General features: G+C 42.6%; 1 protein-coding gene across 1 annotated transcript in view; it reads left to right on the top strand.

The window, feature by feature from the left end:
• Positions 1-18,432, top strand: part of LOC138608374 (dolichyl-diphosphooligosaccharide--protein glycosyltransferase subunit STT3B) — a 103,789-nt gene extending 85,357 nt beyond the window's left edge. Inside the window, exons 8-16 of the mRNA XM_069680949.1 lie at positions 1,865-1,913; positions 2,572-2,726; positions 5,510-5,721; positions 7,993-8,180; positions 8,955-9,126; positions 9,574-9,747; positions 11,507-11,620; positions 13,378-13,584; positions 15,101-18,432. Of these exons, the coding sequence (XP_069537050.1) occupies positions 1,865-1,913; positions 2,572-2,726; positions 5,510-5,721; positions 7,993-8,180; positions 8,955-9,126; positions 9,574-9,747; positions 11,507-11,620; positions 13,378-13,584; positions 15,101-15,175 (1,346 nt within the window). The 3' untranslated portion in view covers positions 15,176-18,432. The remainder of the gene's footprint in view (positions 1-1,864; positions 1,914-2,571; positions 2,727-5,509; positions 5,722-7,992; positions 8,181-8,954; positions 9,127-9,573; positions 9,748-11,506; positions 11,621-13,377; positions 13,585-15,100) is intronic.
• The last annotated feature ends 566 nt before the right edge of the window (positions 18,433-18,998 follow it).

Genomic DNA, 18,998 nt, shown 5'->3' with positions numbered 1-18,998 from the left:
TTCTCATGTGCTTTTTTGCCTGCTGTGGTGCAGCATCATTTTTTTTTGTATGCTCTATTTTCCACGATGTTGGCAGAGATTATGTCATCATTATTATAAAATAGATTTGGCATGGTCTCTTTTGAAGAGCATCAAAGGACAGAGTGGAGCCACATGTTAGTGAAAACACATCACATTGTTTAAATATTGCATTTGTCTGCGCACACGTGAGCGCGTGAGCGCGTGAGCGGCTGCGGGAGCCGCCGCGAGTGCCTCCAGGCAACAGTTCAGAGCTGAAATGCTTTCGAGATCAAAGCCTCGCCAAAATAAGACGTCTGTATGCGTGCATTTAATGCCCTGTGCCGTCTCATTTGCAGCTTAAATGGTTTCAGTTACATTTGTAAACAAGTCAATTTCAGTAATTAAGTACCATCAATAGAAGACATTTTCAGCTTTGACACGTTCTCGTGAGGTTTTTTTTTTTTCTCGGTTTTGAGCCGAAGATGGCAGAAAATTCTGCTTTGTACTGCTTCGACGCTCCGCTTCACATAAATACTCAATCAATTTTTTTAATCTACGACTTACTGAGATAGACGAGGTTTAGATTTTCTGTTTAGGTAAGAAGGGATTTATTTCTTTCAAAATAAGAGACGACCGTTTTCATCCATCAGTGTAAACCAAACAACAAAAAGGCTCCACGGGGCATCTTTAAAACCTTGTTATATAAAAAATGAGGATGTTTTTCTGAACTTATTATTGCTTATGTAGTCACTATTTATTGTTCTAGAAAAAATCTTAAAGAGGGGGTGTAATGCTGTTTCACATTTTAAGACATGTATATATAACGGTACAATGTTGGATGTCCGTACTAAACCTGGGTGAACTTTCAGATCTGTAGGTAAAAGTATGTTGGAGTAATCCCCAGGCATCTCAGCTCAATGCGTGAATGCAAGGTTTCACACAGTTTTTTCTACACGCCCTCAGCAGGCTTCGGAGAGCTGGCCAATCAGAAGAAAGCAGGCTTGTAGGGGCGGGGTTTCTTAAAGAGACAGAGCTGTGGTTTCAGGCAGAGGCTGTATGAGGGCCTACACAGAGCACCAGTGTGAGAAAAATGATGAACAGTAAATTATGCTAAGCTACTCCACAGATATCACAGAGTGAAATATGAAGCTTGATATTAGCATAATACCCCCCCTTTAAAAATGGCCACAAAATGTAATGTTTCTTCTACATTTTGTACTTTGTGACATCACAAAGTGCAGCATCCGCAGGCTTCAGAGGGCGGTCAATCAGAAGAAAGCAGGCTTGTAGGGGCGGGGTTTCTTAAAGGGACAGAGCTGACTGAGTGGTTTCAGGCAGAGGCTGTATGAGGGCCTGCACAGAGCGACCAGTAAGAGAAAGAAAACTGTAAATTATGCTAAGCTACTCCACAGGTATCACAGAGTGAAATATGAAGCTTGAAATTAGCATAATACCCCGCCTTTAAGATCAAAGTTTTGATCTGTTTTAAATAAGTAGATGCAGGTTACAACATTATGCAGTCTATCTACATTTTGTTTTACACCAGGAATTTAAACACTATACTGTAGACATCCCTTGTATTATCATCAGGCATTCTCTGCTTTGCATCTTTCCTGGCCTGTGGGTCAGGTAGTGTTATGTATTCATTGCTGCAAAGTTAGGTTGAGCTTGCCTTGTAAATAATTCATTTTTTTGGTAACAATGAAATAAAAAGATATAATAATAATCTTGATAATCTTAGTAGTAGATTTGATCTTCCGCTTCCTCCTCTCCCACTCACACATATATTCCAAGGCTCAAATGTGAAGCATTAAAAGACGAGCGTTATATATACGTCTTCATTGATTGTCCTCTATTTCTACAGGTTACATCGCTCCGTGGAGTGGTCGTTTCTACTCTCTCTGGGACACCGGGTAAGCTCTGCTGACCTTCACACTCTCGCTATCGATGAAATACTTGTTCAATCGAGTGCATGTGTGTTTTCCAAGACGGCTATAAACCCCCCTGCACCATCCCAGAGGGAATAACAGGAGCAGGACAGACTCTATGTTGAGCTATTGTCTTACTTCCAAATTGCACCAGGCTCCCTGTGTTCTCTAAATGCGCTGCAACGTGTTTGATATTTCAGCACACCCAATCAATTCTCCCCCCGTTTGCTGACTGAAGCACTATGGGAGGGTTTTCTTTTCTCCCTCTGGAGGCTGAGACTAATTCCTTAATGCGCTGTGTGTTTTCTCTATTTCGGCTGTAATCACAAAACACTTTGGAGGGACATATTTAAAATCTTATAGAAACTGCTGCTCTGTCAAAGCCTAGAGTGAATACAAAAGGGAACTCACAGATCAGAGAAAACTAACAGCAACAAAGAGAACTCGTCTCTAATGCTTAAGCTGTTCATATTATACCATAAGCATGCTGAGGAGGTAAATTATCTTTTTCTGCTCATAATTCAGGAGTTAATCAGGAGGATCTATTGTATAATTTGTCTCAACATTCCCAACGCGCTAAACCCAACATGAATTACATCCCGTCTGTCTCCACCTCCCTCCCTCCCTCTCTTTATCCCTCCAGCTACGCTAAGATCCACATCCCCATCATAGCGTCTGTGTCGGAGCACCAGCCGACCACGTGGGTCTCCTTCTTCTTCGACCTCCACATCCTGGTCTGCACGTTCCCAGCAGGCCTCTGGTTCTGCATCAAGAACATCAATGACGAGCGAGTGTTTGGTAGGAAGATGTTTTGAATGTTTAGATATGCTTTAAAAGCTTCATTTTTTACTTGTGAATTAAGGAGCCGATGGTTTTGGAAGTGTTTTTAGCTACTCTGAATTCTGCTTTTGATGAATGTTACTCAACGTATTAACACTGGACTCCTCTAGATGTAGTAGTAAGGGCCTCTGTCCACAAACGGCTTTTCTTGCGTTGGCAGCGACCATGACCTCAATTTCAGAGCGCTTCTCAATGGCTTGGGAAGTTGTCTGGCGGCAATTCTGCTTCCCTTGGTAGTGACCGTTAAGTCTGTTTTAAATCGCTCTGTATGCTTCATATTTGCTTTTATTCAAAGACATTTTATAAAGAAAACATAAAAACAATGGAAAGGAATCGTGTCCTGGCGTTAGCAGGAACCTGGAAATTGTACCCTTGAAAAAACAAAAGGTTTAACTTCTGCTTCGCCTTTGAAAAAGTTGAGGGAGAAGTGACATTGACGAGCGCGGCAGTGTTCAAAAGTTGAACTATTTTCAACTGAGAGCACCGTGAGCACAGCTGACGCCGAGGGCATTTTTGCGCTGAGGACGCTGAGTGCTGAAAACGCTCAACAGTCGCTGCCAGCGCAAGAAACCTCCTAAAGGTTTATGTTTCGGACATTAACTTTGTGTCACAGAAATCAGGCATTTAGGGGCCATGTCCATCTGTCGGCCCATCTCTTTACTCCAGACTGAAATATCTCAACAGCTTTTTAATAAGTTGACTTGATGTTTTTTGCACACATTCCTGACTTTTCCTTTATTGCCACCATGAAGACGTTATCTGGGAATCTGAGTGAAATGTCTCAGCTTTGATCACCCTACGGATGAATCATAATAACTATGATGACCCTGTAACTTAGAGCTGTAGCCTCACAGCTGAAAGGGGGCCTTCCCGTGTGGAGTTTGCATGTTCTCCTCGTGCACGCGTGGGTTCCCTCCGGGTACTCCGGCTTCCTCCCACAGTCCAAACACATGCTTGTTAGGTTAATTGGTGACTCTAAAACTCTCTGTAGGTTTGAGTGTAAGCGTGAGTGATTGTCCCTGTCTCTGTATCAGACGTGTGATTGACTGGCGATCAGTCCAGGGTGTAACCCCGCCTCTCGCTCGATGACAGCTGGGATAGGCTGTAGCCTCCCTGCAACCCTGAACAAGATAAGCGGTATAGATAATGGTGGAAATATGAACTTTATCTTTTGCTCCATCATCAGGTTAAAAATGTTGTCTGACATTTTTGATCGAGTGGATTAACAGTAAAATACTCCCCAACTATTTATCATCCATTAAATGTTAAGTTTTGCCTGACGTTTTAAAGACTTCACGATTAGTTGATCGACTGAAAATAGTTTTTAGTTTCAGCCCTGAATCAGTCGCAGCTGTACTTCCTGTTTAGAAATGTTAGCATACTAAACTTAGATGGTGTATATTGTTACACGTTGGACGGCTGTGGCTCAGCGGTAGTCGGTCGTATCTCAATTGGAAGTTTGGGGGTTCGATCCCTGACGTGTCTTTTGGCAAGACACTGAACCCTAAATTGCTCCTGAAGGCATAGTCATCAGGTATGAATAGGCATATATCCTGATTGGAGTTGGCACTTTGTCCATCAGTGTGTGAATGTGACTGTGAAAGAGTGAATGTGACATGTAGTGTAAAAGCGCTTTGAGTGATTGGAAGACCATTTACACGTTGAACCTCTTTATTTCAGTACTTTAGCTTTGTCATTCTGAGCGTGTGAGCATGCTGAGCATCATGACTGTGCTTGCGTGCAGCTTCAAAGAGCTGCTCACCTGTTCTTGATTCAGTCAGCTTGGCATCAGGGCTGCCTCTAAACACTGCAACAGTTACAGCCAATAGATTTCATCTGCTGTTGACTCTAAAAGTCACTTCATTTGATCGATGAGTTTGAGTTACAAATATGCTCAAAATCAACACTTTTAGCTTCAACTTTACACAACTCTGCATACCAAACTGCACCTTGGGAGTTGTAGTTTTACCTTTTGCCTGAAGAGCCAGATATTACACAAGTGATGTCTGTTTTTGCGCTGATGATTCAACCTGGAGAGTTTCGTGTCTGTCCCAGCCTTGGCAGCGCTCCAGCGATCAGTCACTGAATATTGTCAATGGAGAAAATAAATGGGTCAGCCACTTCATCTCAACTCCATTCTTCTCATTTCCCATTTGTCAGCTGAAGTGGATCGTCCTTTAATGGCTAATTGTTCTGTTTTTACTCTCATTTGTCTAATTGGCTATAATTAACTTGCATGATTTGTAAATAGTTTATCACAGGCTCAGTATAACAGTGAGGTATCTCCTCTGTTATATTATGATGCTCTTTAAGCTGTCCGTCTGAGTGAGTGAGAAAAACTCAGTAAGTCAGTCTCTAACAAAACTTGAGCGAGGCAGCCGGGATCAAGGGCAGGGAACCTCTGAGTGCTACAATCAGTCCTTCAGCGGTCCCCTCTCTCTCCGAGACTTAATCAGCCTATTACAGCTATTGATTAGCCATGCACCTGTTGAGCAGGTCGCTGCTATTCAAGGACGCAGAGCAGCCGGCATTCTCTCCGTTCAAGGTTCTGCAGAGGCAGATTCTGCAGATGATACTGCGTTAGTCCAACAACTCAATTCAGCTCTTTATCACCATCGCCCACTCTCCGCCCCATTTCCTGTCTCCTGTACATTCACACTGTCGTTCTCCTTGTCCAACCTTTTATCTACTTTGTTCTCCCTCCCTCCCCTCACACGCCTTCTTTTCCCATTACCTTCTAGTGGCCCTGTATGCCATCAGCGCCGTCTATTTCGCCGGCGTGATGGTGCGTCTGATGCTGACACTGACTCCGGTGGTGTGCATGCTGTCCGCCGTGGCTTTCTCCAGCGTCTTCGAGCACTACATGGGAGACGACACGAAGAGGGAGAAGCCGCCCGCCGAGGACAGCAGCGACGAGGACGACAAGAGGAACTCCGGGAATCTTTACGACAAGGTCGAGACAGGAAATAATGTCACACAGTGTTTCTCTCCTACTATTACTGCAATCCTTGAATTGTGATTGTTACCACGGCAAACATGAAAGGACCAAACAGCAGCTATGTTTTGCTGGGCTCCACACTGACTTTACACACCTATTGCAGAGGTGTTTGGATTTATTAGCTGCATGTTTGTCAGCTTCCCCCTCACTCCCAGCAGTGTTGCTCACCAGTTTTTGTAAACTGTGATTCAACCGTGATTCAGCTGCAAATGTTTGATGCTGCTGCCATAATTCCAGCCGTCCTGCTTTGTTGAATTTTGATCAGACTGCTATCACTCTAGAGCCAAACGGTGGCTTTGTCTATTCCAGTCCAGCTCGACAAATACCTGTCCCTTTTAGATGTGCGGCTGAAACATTATTTTTGCCTGCAACAATTTCATGAATTTCAGAAATGATTCCAAAACGACATGTTGAAGCTTTTATGTGAAAATCAAAACAGACTGTTAACGGTGACAGTCTGTTCCACACCCTTGCCTCCCTGCACTGCAGGAAAAATGCGGTGATGGACATTTTGGCTACGCTTGAGGGCTTCGCTGTTTACACAGGCTGCAGCTTCAATTTGTTATTAAACATCATAATTGCAGACAATTGTAATCCCCCTTCTGTCAGGCAGTTGTTGGTAAACCTGGGGTGTGAAAAGTAATAAAGTGCCAATGATGGAGCGGCGAGGACGGACGTGCCAAAATTCAAAATTAATCGAAATAGTTTATTCATATGAAATAAAAAATGAAAATGGAGACCAAAATTAATTTATACTATATATAATAGATACATTTAGAATACAAAATATATATGTAAAAATGAGTATATTAAAGAAACATAAGTTAAGTTGATAAAAAAAGAATTGAAAGGAAAAGTAAATAAATTAAGAGGAAAAGAAACATTAATTTATGTAACATTTAAAGCTCCTGTGAGGAGTTTTTATCTGGTTATGAAACGGACTGAAATTAATCCTGATGCCTCTATAGGAGCTACAAAAGCAAAGCAGACCATCAGGGACAAGATTGATTATTTTTTTATAGTTAATTTTAAGGTCTGTACCCACTGCCGGGGGTAGGTGGCAGACAAGGCGATATTATATTATATTTTCCATGGCAACGATTCACAGCGAGTGATATGTTTGGATGTTAAAAGAAGCAGGATGAGATTCTTTGTTAAAAAACACAACTTAAAGTAACAATCTCAAACTTTTTCATGTAAATAAATGTCTGTTAAGTCCCAATCTATCAGCGAATGAGGTAACACAATGGTGATTGAGGCTATGGCCCACTGATGAAAGCCTTTGCATTTGCAGTATGTAGTATTATTACAGACTGGGCGTCTGTGGCGACATTCGGCAAAAATATCCCAAGCGGCGCCCAGTTAGTGACGTGTTTTCCATCAGCCAGCAGTGGTTGGTCTGCCAGAGAGGGTAGGCGGAGCTAAGCGGCTGCTTTTCCGGTGTTGCGAGTAAACAGTAATCTGCTATGGCTGACAGGCAAACAACAAAAGCGAGGAGCCAGCCGTCAACGTCTGGTTAAATTGGGAAGAGTAATTACCGATTATCGCCAGTGGGAGGCGCACAAGAGCACAAAAATGTTAATCTTCCAGATTGTATCTTTAAGCATGTACAGGACAAGATCAGCCAAGTGATGAGAGGTATGTCTTTGTCCACAGGGGGCGCCAAAATCAACACAAACTGAAAGCTACTCACAGGAGCTTTAAATGATGAACTATTTTTGGTGCATGAACTGGCATATTGAGTTGTTTCTCAATTATATTATCTGTTATCTCTGAAACTGACAACACAAACATGAAAAAAAAACCTTTAAGACTGACCTAATCTTTTTTTATGTCTGTAACTCCAGTTTGTTTAACTTGTGTTGTTCAGTTGGACCAGCAGTCGAGGCTTCAGCTCAAACTTCCCTTTGACGTCTAATTTTCTGCCAAAATTAAAATGTGATATCTTCCTGATCTACATCCATCTTTCCTCGCCTCCAGCCAGAGTTTTTAGTGTTGGAGAAAATAATTAAAATTGCTGGTGATGAAAAATGTTCACATCGTGCAGAATTTCTCTGCTGCTACTGTAAAATAATATTAATTCATCACGGCGTGGAAAACTTGAGGATGCTCTAATATACTCTGCTCAATTAGTCCATTCAATAATTTATTCCCCTCAATAATTCATCTCCCTGCAACGCCACAGACTCTGCTGCCCGTCGTGATAGTGTTTGTCTCCCCCTGCAGGCCGGCAAGGTGCGCAAGCATGTGTCGGAGCAGGAGAAGGCAGAGGAGGGCCTGGGTCCAAACATCAAGTCCATCGTCACCATGCTCATGTTGATGCTGCTGATGATGTTCGCTGTCCACTGCACCTGGGTCACCAGCAACGCCTACTCCAGCCCCAGCGTGGTGCTCGCCTCGTACAACCACGACGGGTACGGATTACACACACTTAAGTTGTTATGTGGTAATGGATGTTAAATAGCCGCACGGAGCCGGGCAACGTCTCTAGTAACAGTTCATAATGCAGAAGGATTGATTGCTCCTCGTTGCATGCAAATGAGCACATATGCGTGAGCGTGCAGGAACACTCAGGGCAGCATATGTATATTTCATCAGAGATGTGGGGAAATATTGATACGTGCACCTTTAATATGATTGCTTAACTCAGTGTTTCTAGGTCACAGAAAACATCTGTGGACCGTCTCTGAATGCACAAAAAGCTGATCTATTATTCTCTCTGAGATTCTTTACAGGCATAATTATTCTCTTTATGCATTAGGGAGGAAATATTGAAGGCCAGGACTAAATGGTAGTCTCAAGTTCTCATACATTTATTAATGATGCCACGGCAGCTCTCAGACAATGCTGCAGCCGCGCTACTGGGAGCAGAGTAGCTGTCACTCTCCTCTCTTCTCTGGCACGCACACACCCACGTATAAACGCACACACATAGACATAATGTGATTACCATACCTTCCGTTAATTGGCTGCACTGCTTTGTGCCGGCTCGCGCTCCTTGGAGGTAAATTTAGGACATGATCGTCGGAGTGCGAGGTGTTGTTTAACCCTCGCTTTATTATGCATGGGTGCTCTATTTTCAGCCCTTGTTGCCCTCCTCGTTCAAAGTCTAACCTGAAATATTAATATCCGCAGCCATATGCCTGTCAACGCCTTTACCTGTCAACCATCTTTTTTTTTCTTGTTAGCACGCGGAACATCCTGGATGACTTCAGGGAGGCCTACTACTGGCTGAGGCAGAATACAGACGAGCATGCACGCGTCATGTCCTGGTGGGACTACGGCTACCAGATAGCCGGCATGGCTAACAGGACCACGCTAGTAGATAACAACACGTGGAACAACAGCCACATAGCGCTGGTGAGTCTTTCTTCCTGTACTGTCTTGCTTTGTCTTCGTGCACAGACAGGGAAACATGATTTCTTCGAGCAGCCGCTGGGTGAGTAGCGAGCCCTTCTGATGTCATTGCCACACTATATAAACCCTCTCCTTCCAACAAGCCTGCTTAAACTTTTCCCATTGAATTTCCACTTCAGGGGGAATTCAGTTAATTGCTGTCAGGTGCTGCAGGTGTGATTTATTTTTGTTATTGTCTTTTTAGTTAACTCTGTTAAAGCCCTGTAGCTTTCTCCTCTCTCATTCCACCTGCTGCCTGTTGTCCTCTCATCATCTGTCCACAGGAAATGTAATTAGAGTGATTGCAAGATCCTTAATGGTTCCTGTTTTCTTGCCACCGCTTTATCGAAGCATCTCGTCCTTTGCCACACAATTAAAGTTCGACTTCCTGTCATTCCCCGCCGCTGTAAGGTGGGGAAAGCCATGTCGTCCAACGAGAGCGCGGCCTACACGATCATGAGGTCGCTGGACGTGGACTACGTGCTCATCATCTTCGGAGGCGTGATCGGTTACTCGGGAGACGATATAAACAAGTTCCTGTGGATGGTGAGGATAGCGGAGGGAGAGCACCCCAAGGACATCAGGGTGAGTGTGAGACGGCGGCACCCGCCTGTCTCTGTGGCTGTTCTCCAGGAAGTCATGTAGCCAGCACTCACACAGCTGCAAAATCGATGTTTCCTCTTCACTCTTACACGCTCTGACACTTTTTAGAATGCTACTCAAAGACAGGCTGTCATCAGCCTATTGTGGTTCATTCAGGACATGTTCCTCATCTGTGGCGTGGAAGAACATCTCGAACAGCACGCCGCTTTTATGCAAGAGAATATCAAATGTCAGTTTTTCAAGTTTATGGCGTCCCTGTTTAATCATTTAATTTCACAGTAACTGACTCTTCTCCAGCACATGAACGCACCACTCAACAGCACAAGAAACAACCATATAAACACATTCAGCGGGGTAACATTCACTCTTGAAACACAAAGCTAATAAATGGCAAACTGTTTGTACATACCAATGACTGTTTATAAAGATGGACGACACGTCTCCATCTGCTCTCATTGTACAAAATTAAAGCCAAAGTACCCCCTGTGACGGGCGCTGCCATCTTGCTCTGGTGGCATCATTTGGAGCCAGAGCTGCGCAGTAGAGATCGGCGGGTGTAGCCGCTGTGGTCTATAGGCTATCAGTAAAGCAAGATGAACATCAAAATCAGACGGTGTTTTAGCGCTCTCTCTCCCTCCTCCCTCTCACCATCTTCTCACAGAGCTCCTGAATCAAGACACCTGATTGGTCAGTGGGTGGTGTTTTAGTTCAGGTTGATCTCTTATCTACACCATGCTCCGGAGCAGGTTAGGTGTTCAGCATAAGTTACCATGGCGATCTACCCCGGTAAGAAGTAAACCATCTTTGTAGTACTGAAAACTTAACCCTGAAGCTACCTCGATAACGGCAAATCCTGCTTCGTAGTATACCCCAAAGATCGGTTGCAGGAGCCGTATTTGTCAACAGAGCTGTCAATCATCCTTTTTACAGCATCAAGAAAACTTGTCAGAAATATTTTGACCCATGTCCCATCTGGTAACATGGAGGAGGCGGGCTTTCTGACCTATACAGCAGCCAGTCAGCAGGGGGCGCTCGAAATGTTTTGGCTTCATGTCGTCCATCTTTTTATACAGTCTATGGTACATACACCGCAGTTGTTTCTGGTTCTGTGTGTAAAATGTCGTATTTATTCCATAAGCCATATAATGAATAAATGTTTTGCTCTATCAGAGTCTCATCCATTAGTATGAAATTGTGCCCAAATCCAATCCTCATCCGTTTGGTCATTAGGACTTGTTTCAAGCTCTTACGACAAACAGGTGTTTTGTCTTATCATCTTGTGCAGTTTGACTTCTTGGTGCCTGTGCTGCTTACTGTAAAATCTGGAATATAAGTCGCCCTGGAATCTAAGACAAAAAGGTTTACTATAGCTGTTTATTAATAAAAACGTCTGCAGTTATTTCAACGATATTTCAGTTTATTTTTATGTTGTAAATAGGAGACGTTGTAGCGGCTTGGACCCTGACATAGTTTAATGCGGACGTGTGATGTCACCATTTAACAACCGACAACTTTAGCTAGAATATAGGGACATCGTCTGGGTAAAATACTGTAACACAATAACATACCTCTCTTTGTATTTTATACTGATATTTTGGTTGCACTGGTATATAGGACAGCCCACTCTTTAGATTTAAAAAAATATATATTAAAAGTGAGTCTTATACAACAAATTTTACGGTAATTGCTGCATTATCTACTTATTTTCTGCTGCTTATCTTCCCATACTTGTCTTCCTCAGGAGAGCGACTACTTCACCCCTCAGGGAGAGTTCAGGGTGGACAAGGCCGGTTCACCCACTCTGCTCAACTGCCTCATGTACAAGATGTCCTATTACCGATTTGGAGAAATGCAGGTGAGGATAGAAGTTACCTTCTGGCAAGGCAACACATTCAAAACCTCCACAACTCTGCATGCCTTTGATAATGTTTTCATCCTGTTGTGACTCCAGGTCAGGGCTAGAAAGACGCTCTCCATTGAATTCACAGAGTTTTTGCGGTGGGGGGTTATGATCCGATTTGTAGCTACAAATAATGAGTTCCAGCTCTGTGCCAGCATCAGAAAGTAACAGGCAGCTGCCACCACCAAAGAAGTTGTTCTGCTACTATATATTATCCAGCATGCAGCTTTACCAAAGAATAACAAGAAGCTAGCGCCACTAAAGGTGTAAAACTTCTTGCTACTGTATCCTTAAAGCAGAGCGGGCTGACAGGCAGGCAGAAGAGGATTTAAGGAGACGCCTTTGGGAGCTCCTGATATTCTGAGAGGAGGCTGTTGGGTGGAAAGAAAGGATGGAGGAGGAATGTGAAGGATTGGCAGATACTTTGAAATGTGCCACGGCTACTTCTGGCAGGTAGCAGAGGAGAGATGAGAGGGATCCTTCTTGCCCGGGCCAACGGCTCAGCCGAGATGGGAGAATCAATGCAGCCGCCATCCATAGACAAACAGCCAAAGCTGTGTGTGGCTCCCACTGCTGTTTCAGGGTAGAGCGACGGAGAGACTGCAGCACACGAGGAGAGAGAGAGAGAGGACAGGAGGCAATGAGCCCGGCGAGGGAAGAAGAAAAGAGTTAGAGTAGGGGAGGTAGATTAGATTTACAGAAACAGGATGTGACAAGGAGAAACGGCGGCTTAGAGGACATCAGGAGGAAGACAATAAGTAGATTTTAAAGTTTTCAGGGTAGTTGAGTTTGTAGCTGAGTGCAGATTAAAAGATAATACTGACAATGCACATCACAGCAAATCATTTAGTTATTCTTCTTCACATTTTAAACTGAGCTAATGAATATATGCGACGATAATACTTTAATTTTTCGCCCCGTGTCCCGTGAGGCCGTCTATTGTAGATGGGAACACAATCGGAGAGAGTGAGAGGGGAGAGAAATAAGGAACAGAGGGGAGGTAGATGGAGGCTGCGGCTTTGAAGATGGAGGTGACAAGGGCGAATCAAAAGTGAGAAGGACGCTGTAAGAGCAGCAGCCAGAGGCTTTTAGAGCAGAATGGTTAGAATAAGAGGCTGTTAGTGGATCGTGCAGAGGGTAATGTAATAGTCGCCAAAGGGCAGACGCTGCGCTGTAATCTAAGTGCTGTCAAACTTTTTGTTTTTCTTTTATAATTGTGTTTGGGCTTGTCTTTATCGGTCGGGGAGTTATGTTTGGATAGCAGCGGGTACAAAGGAACATTCAGATGCTTTTCAGTTGTTTTCTGAAGAATTTCTCACATTTCAGTTTTGTTTTTTTGCACTAGAAAGATCAGGATCAGGCTAGATGCCACCTTTATATCTGTATAGGAATAGGAAGCTATAACCAACAGCTAGTTACTTAAGCTAAGCATAGCAAAACGTCTGGAAATGGGGACACCTAGACTGCCTCAGTCTTTAGTCCTTATTAAAACTGAAGTGGAAAAAAGCTAAGCTTATCGCCTGTTTACTGTAGCTTGATATTAACCATAAAGATATGAGAGTGGCATTGAACCTTGAATCTTACTCTGTTCATTTACCAACATTTCAGTGTATTTCCTCTAACCAAAAAGCTTTTTGTGTGCAACATTTCAACCCAAACACACATCCAGCTTCCTGCTAAACAGTCTAATAACAACCTTATCCATCCCCAAGTTGGACTTCCGGACGCCTCCCGGCTTCGACCGAACGCGCAACGCCGAAATCGGCAACAAGGACATCAAGTTCAAGCACCTGGAGGAGGCGTTCACCTCAGAGCACTGGCTGGTCAGGATCTACAAAGTCAAGAAGCTGGACAACAGAGAGCCGCTGGACCACAAGCCTCGCAGCGTGGTGCCCAGGCAGAAGTACACGTCCAAAAAGGTAGAAAGAGACTTCCTGTTTCATTTGTTTTGAAAAGGTGATTAACTTTCCCTTCCTGCTTTATGGAGATTCATTTCTATTCATCTGTGATGTACTTTCTACTTGTGCTGCTGACATTTCATTTTTTCTATTTACTTGTCAGTCGATTTTATGCTTCAGTGTCGCATCATATTTTTTTTAACCGATTTTGTTCTTCTTTGTTTTATTTATTTTGGTTTCGAAGACAGAACTGCTGGGCTTTCTCTGGAAAAATAAATCCATAAATCCATTATGTTATAATAAATGCTTTAGGCTGGGGCTCAGAGTCCTGGCAAACAAGCACAAACAAAGCTCGGTACAGAAACTGTTACCAGTTTTACTGTCAATGGAAATGGACTGTACTTGTATAGCTCCTTTCTACTCTTCCAACCACTCAAAGCTCTTTCAGGGCGGGTTCACACCAGCCTCATTTGGTCTGATTAAAACGAACCCTGGAGCGTTTGTCCGCTCGGTGCGCTTCATTTAGGTCGGTGTGAGTGCCGGAATGCGGACTAAACAACCGGACCGTGGTCCGCTAGAAAAGACCGGTCTCGGTCCGTTTCCAAACGAACCACGGTCCGGTTGATTCTGGTTGATTCGGACTTAAAACAGGACCAAATACAGGAAACAAACCATGAAACTGCATTGTAGTATGTTTACGGGTGCTGACGTTTGCAGAGACACGCAGCAAGATGAGTAGAGGACAGACGTGGGGGAGCAATGAGGAAGCAGGAATATGGGCTGACCAAACAATTTCACAAATGCTTGTGGAAACGCACAAGAACACGGAGGTATTCAAACTGTGCAGTGGAAAACTAAAGGAGGGTGGAACAGTGTCGGTTAAAAGTAAAAACTCCGACATCATAACAGTCCGTGGTCCGAGTGTAATTGATCAGTGTGCTCTCTTGCTTTGTTTACCTCAGGGATTTTCCCACTTGGAAATTCCCCCCGCATCAAAACTTTTGGTCCGCTGGTAAAAGCTGCCGTGTTAACACAAACTAAACTTGAGGCAAAATCCAACTTTGTAACAATTTGGTCTTTGATTCGGATCAAAAATAAGCTCATTTAAGATTTTAAAGGCACAATTTATTACTGCTTATTTCTACTGAAAACAACTCTTGCTGCCTGCCCACATTAAGTTCATTTTAGTTCTGACCTAACTGTACATTTATATAAATATACTTTATTTTTTATTTATTACAAAACTTTGTGGTGGGTTACCTGGTTGGTACCTGACCCAGTCACAGTAGCTATGTGACTGTAAACATATTTTACTAACTCAAAGAATGTCTATTATAATAAACAAGTGACATCAGAAATAAACCAGAGTGTAGCTTCCAAGTGGAGTTTTTTTATATACCGCTTATTGGTGCAGAGTTGCTCTAAGGTCACCGTTTTCTGTGACAAAACATTTATCATATCCAGTCCTCATAGTCAATCCATCATATAAGTCCATTTATATGCATAACTTCTATTTTTCCCCTGTCCCTCCACACAGACGGCCAAGAGGAAGCGAGGACACATCAAGAACAAGCTTGCCCTGAGGAAAGGCAGGAAACTGCAAAAAAAATAATGATGACGATGAACTCTTCTAGGAAAACAAACAAACAAATGCGAAGAAACCTCGAACAACCAATGAAGAAGAACACGGGGGGGCCGTTTATCTGGCACTTGGCACTCAAGCGCTTCCCATTAGAGCGCCCCTGTGTGGTGAGGAAGTTGAAGTGTCATATCTGGCTAGCTCCAGACCTGTTGTCTGTTTTATCCTGAGGATCTTTGTCTTGCTCATTTTTTTTTTTCCCTCCAGTTTTTGTTTTTCTGTTTTGTACTTGAATGTGTGGCGAGGCATAGGGCTGCTCTACTTGGTTCTGCGTCGATTAATTTTTGTGGTACGTTAATTAACTGCTTATCAGTGCGGGGATCGGGTTTGGGAGGACGTGAAAGGGGGGGGAAACGAGAGAGGACTAGGAACATTTGCACCAAAGACCCATCGACCTTGCTCCATGGCACATGTGAACTCATCACTGAGCGAGCGGAAGCGCGGGAGTGAAAGCTGAGGACTTGTTCCTGACACGTGTACAGAGGAGAGTATGCGGAATGGAGGAACGTCACCGTCTTGGCACAGTTCATGTGTAATATTAACCTTTTTATCATAATCATCTCCTTTATGTCTGCCTGGCTCCCGACCTTATTTTTCAAGAAAATCCTTAGAAAAAAAATTGGCCTAATATGTAAATATGTTATGTAAAGAAAATGTGTAAAAGGATGATAATATATTGGATTATTGTGGTGATTTTTAAATATGCAGTTTTTCGTTTTTCTCTTAATTTCTCTTTGTGATTTTTTTTTTTTGTATGACAGCAAATAGAACAGTGAATGCAATAATTCTTGTATAGAGGGGCTTGAGATTTTGTTGGAAGAATGAATGTGAATTTTTACAATGTTCCCCTCCACCCCCGGCCCCCTTTTTTTCATAAATTGCATAGATTGTACATTTCTGCTGCTAGGGTTTTAAAGACGGAAGCGAGCAACTGTGTGTAAAAAGTAGTGATAATAAATTAGGCCTCCCCTCCTGCAGGGGGCGCTCTCTAGTTCAGTGTGCAAAGCCTAGTGCCTCATTGCTGGTCATCATCGCCTCATTAACTTGTAACTGTCGACTTTTTTAGCGTTTTGTTTCAGCTCATCGTGTGTAAACGTGGCTGGTTGGGTGCTTTGGCCAGACTGGGGCTTTGGAAACTGGACTTTTTTCAAGATGTCTGGAAATAGAACTGTGAAGAGGGGTGGCTGGTACACAGGCACTGTAACTATACAAGACACCTGAGGTCAGGAGAGGTAAAAACTTCCATCATTGTCTGTGATTAGGGTGGAATAACGTCCATATTTACGGTACTTTAGAGCTGTGTCCTAAACCTCTTCCTGCATACATGTCTATAAAGGTAGTGTGGTATGTAACCACATCTGGTCTGCATATTACAGTGAGCTGTATGGCTGCAACTAATCAGTGAGTAGTTTTGTCTATAAATTGTCAGAAAAATAGACCTCAAGGTAATTTCTTAAAACAAACACATTTTTTGTCCTAACAAAAGTCAAAAATCCCTCAAATACTCGCCGTTTTAAAAAGAGAGAAAAGCAGTTAATCTTCACGAAGAGCAAATATTTATTTAAAGTGGTAATCTCAGATCTCAGTTTCGTTCTCACCTATGCCTGAGCACACTTCCCAGATATCCAGACAGTGTCTCATTTGTGACGTCCACGGTTGGCTCCAGTTGTGACTCTTGATTTTCCTTGCTGTCGGTTGCTTTCCTTTTCAGACTGTTTGCTTCATCTGAGCGTCGAGTTTGTTTCTTTTTCTTTGGATTTTCACTTATTTTTGAAGTTGTATCTGTAGTCATCCATCTTTTCTTTGTTTGTTCAGCCATAGTAGATTACTGTTTACTCACAACACTTGCAGAGACCGGAAAAGCAGCCGCTTAGCTCCGCCTACCCTCTCTGGCAGACCAACCACTGCTGGCTGATGGAAAACGCGTCACTAACTGGGCGCCGCTTGAGATTTTTTTCTGTAAAAGTCGCACCAGACACCCAGTCTGTAATTCTGCATATGCAAAGGCTTAATCCATTTGAACTCTAAAGTAATTTTTTTTCACACTTTAGAAGTAATACCTATTCAAGCAGTTATGTTCATGGCCATTCAGACTGCATCCAAGTTTTGTACATTCCTCAATAACACCTTTTTTTGGTCTAAAAAATGTAGTAACTTACATTTAAATGCCAGTAAGTTTCCGAAAACCCAAAATGACTTCTTGAAATGTCTTATTCTGATTAAAAAAACAAAATATTCCTTTTGCACGGTTAAGAAACGGATAAAAGTTTAACATCCTCACACTAAAGTAGCTTAAACAAGTAAATGGTTTCCATTGCGCCTGAAAGACTGTCAAAGTATGCCACAAAGCTTTGTTCCATTAGGTTAGTGATGTTGTAGTTGTCCATAAAAAGGACTTGTAATTGAACTCTAGTGATCGTACTAGAAGAATGTTAGAAGAATAGGCACCGCAATTTTTGCCATTTCTGATTTAAACTGTTACTTTTAAATTGTATCTATCTTAATGTTTGATTGATCAGTTGTCATTGGCTTATATCGCTGACTGTTTAAACTATGTCGTCTACGATTGGGACACAGCTCTACTGGGCCGTAAACCTTCGACTTGTTATTGTTTTGGGCACTGCACTGTTCCTCGTGTGTCTGGATTGAGATGCCATGTCCAAACACTAAAGAAGTTTCTGTGTGCACGCTGCATTAACTTTTTGTATCAAATAAGTGACACATCAAAAGACTAACACATCAAATAGCTGTACTTTGTTTTGTCACATCTCACAGAAAGTGACTTTAATTATTAGTATCACCTGTTCATTTTCTTTTTTTTAACACTTTTTTTGTCTGAATTTCTTTGTTCTTTCTGCTTTGATCTTCCCTCAAGCTGAGTGTCACCACTTTTAGGCATCAGGACGAAATGCCACATTGTTATTGTAACTCGCCTAAACTGTCACGTCCTTTGATTTCTCATTTGTCAAGAGAGGAGAGAGTTCAGACTAAGCCTTAATGTGATGTACAGTTTGTCACCCTCTTTATGTTTTCTCTTTTATTTTGGCTTCATAAGGAGCAGCAGAATGGTTCTTTCCTCTACTATGTTTACTCAAGTCTCAGTAGCTCAGTGCCGCCTGTCCCCCCGACACCATTTTTGTTTGATGAAATCCCTCCCTCACCTTCAAAGTTTACATTTTTACATTGTTCTGTTCAGCCATCTTTAAATATACACCTTAATGAAAAACAAATCTGTGTATGTTGTTGTTATTGACTTGTCCCCTTCCGCCTTCTGAAATCCTAAAATTAGTCATTTTAAAGAAGAATTAAGAATTTCAAATGAACAGTGTATTTAATTTCTCAGCTTTGGTGGAAAAAAGTCAACCACTTGATGGCAGCATTAGCCTTCAGATGGAGACATTTGCTTCTGAGTCTGCAGAAGTATCTATGAAGAATGACCTTACTCTCAGAGGAAATCTTGTGTTGGCTTTGAGAAGCGTGCCAGAGATTGTGTGGTCAGGAGGTGGAATCCACTGGTGCGTGTTGGTAAGTATTAGTTCTTTAAACGGATACTAGTTTCTCAGATATACTGAGGCGGCTCCCTTATGTGAGGAGCAACACTTTGAGGTTCAAGGGTAATATAATGATACAAAAGTGCCAAAAAATCATCCTTACAAAAGTCTCACAAAAGGAAAATACTGAAGTACAGTAAAGTTGTAAGTAAAACTCACACTAGAAGCTTAAGCTGCTGGATGACGGGATACATCTGCACATCTTCAAAAAGAAATTATTGTTAAATTAAAATGCTATTTCTTAC

The sequence above is a fragment of the Semicossyphus pulcher genome, unplaced genomic scaffold (assembly GCF_022749685.1).
Source record: "Semicossyphus pulcher isolate SPU_LCO1_2020_fin unplaced genomic scaffold, fSemPul1.0.p SCAF_5, whole genome shotgun sequence".
In the NCBI taxonomy this organism is placed as follows: domain Eukaryota; kingdom Metazoa; phylum Chordata; class Actinopteri; order Labriformes; family Labridae; genus Semicossyphus; species Semicossyphus pulcher.
Note: the sequence above shows the minus strand (reverse complement) of the source record. Positions and strands in the feature narration are given on the sequence as shown.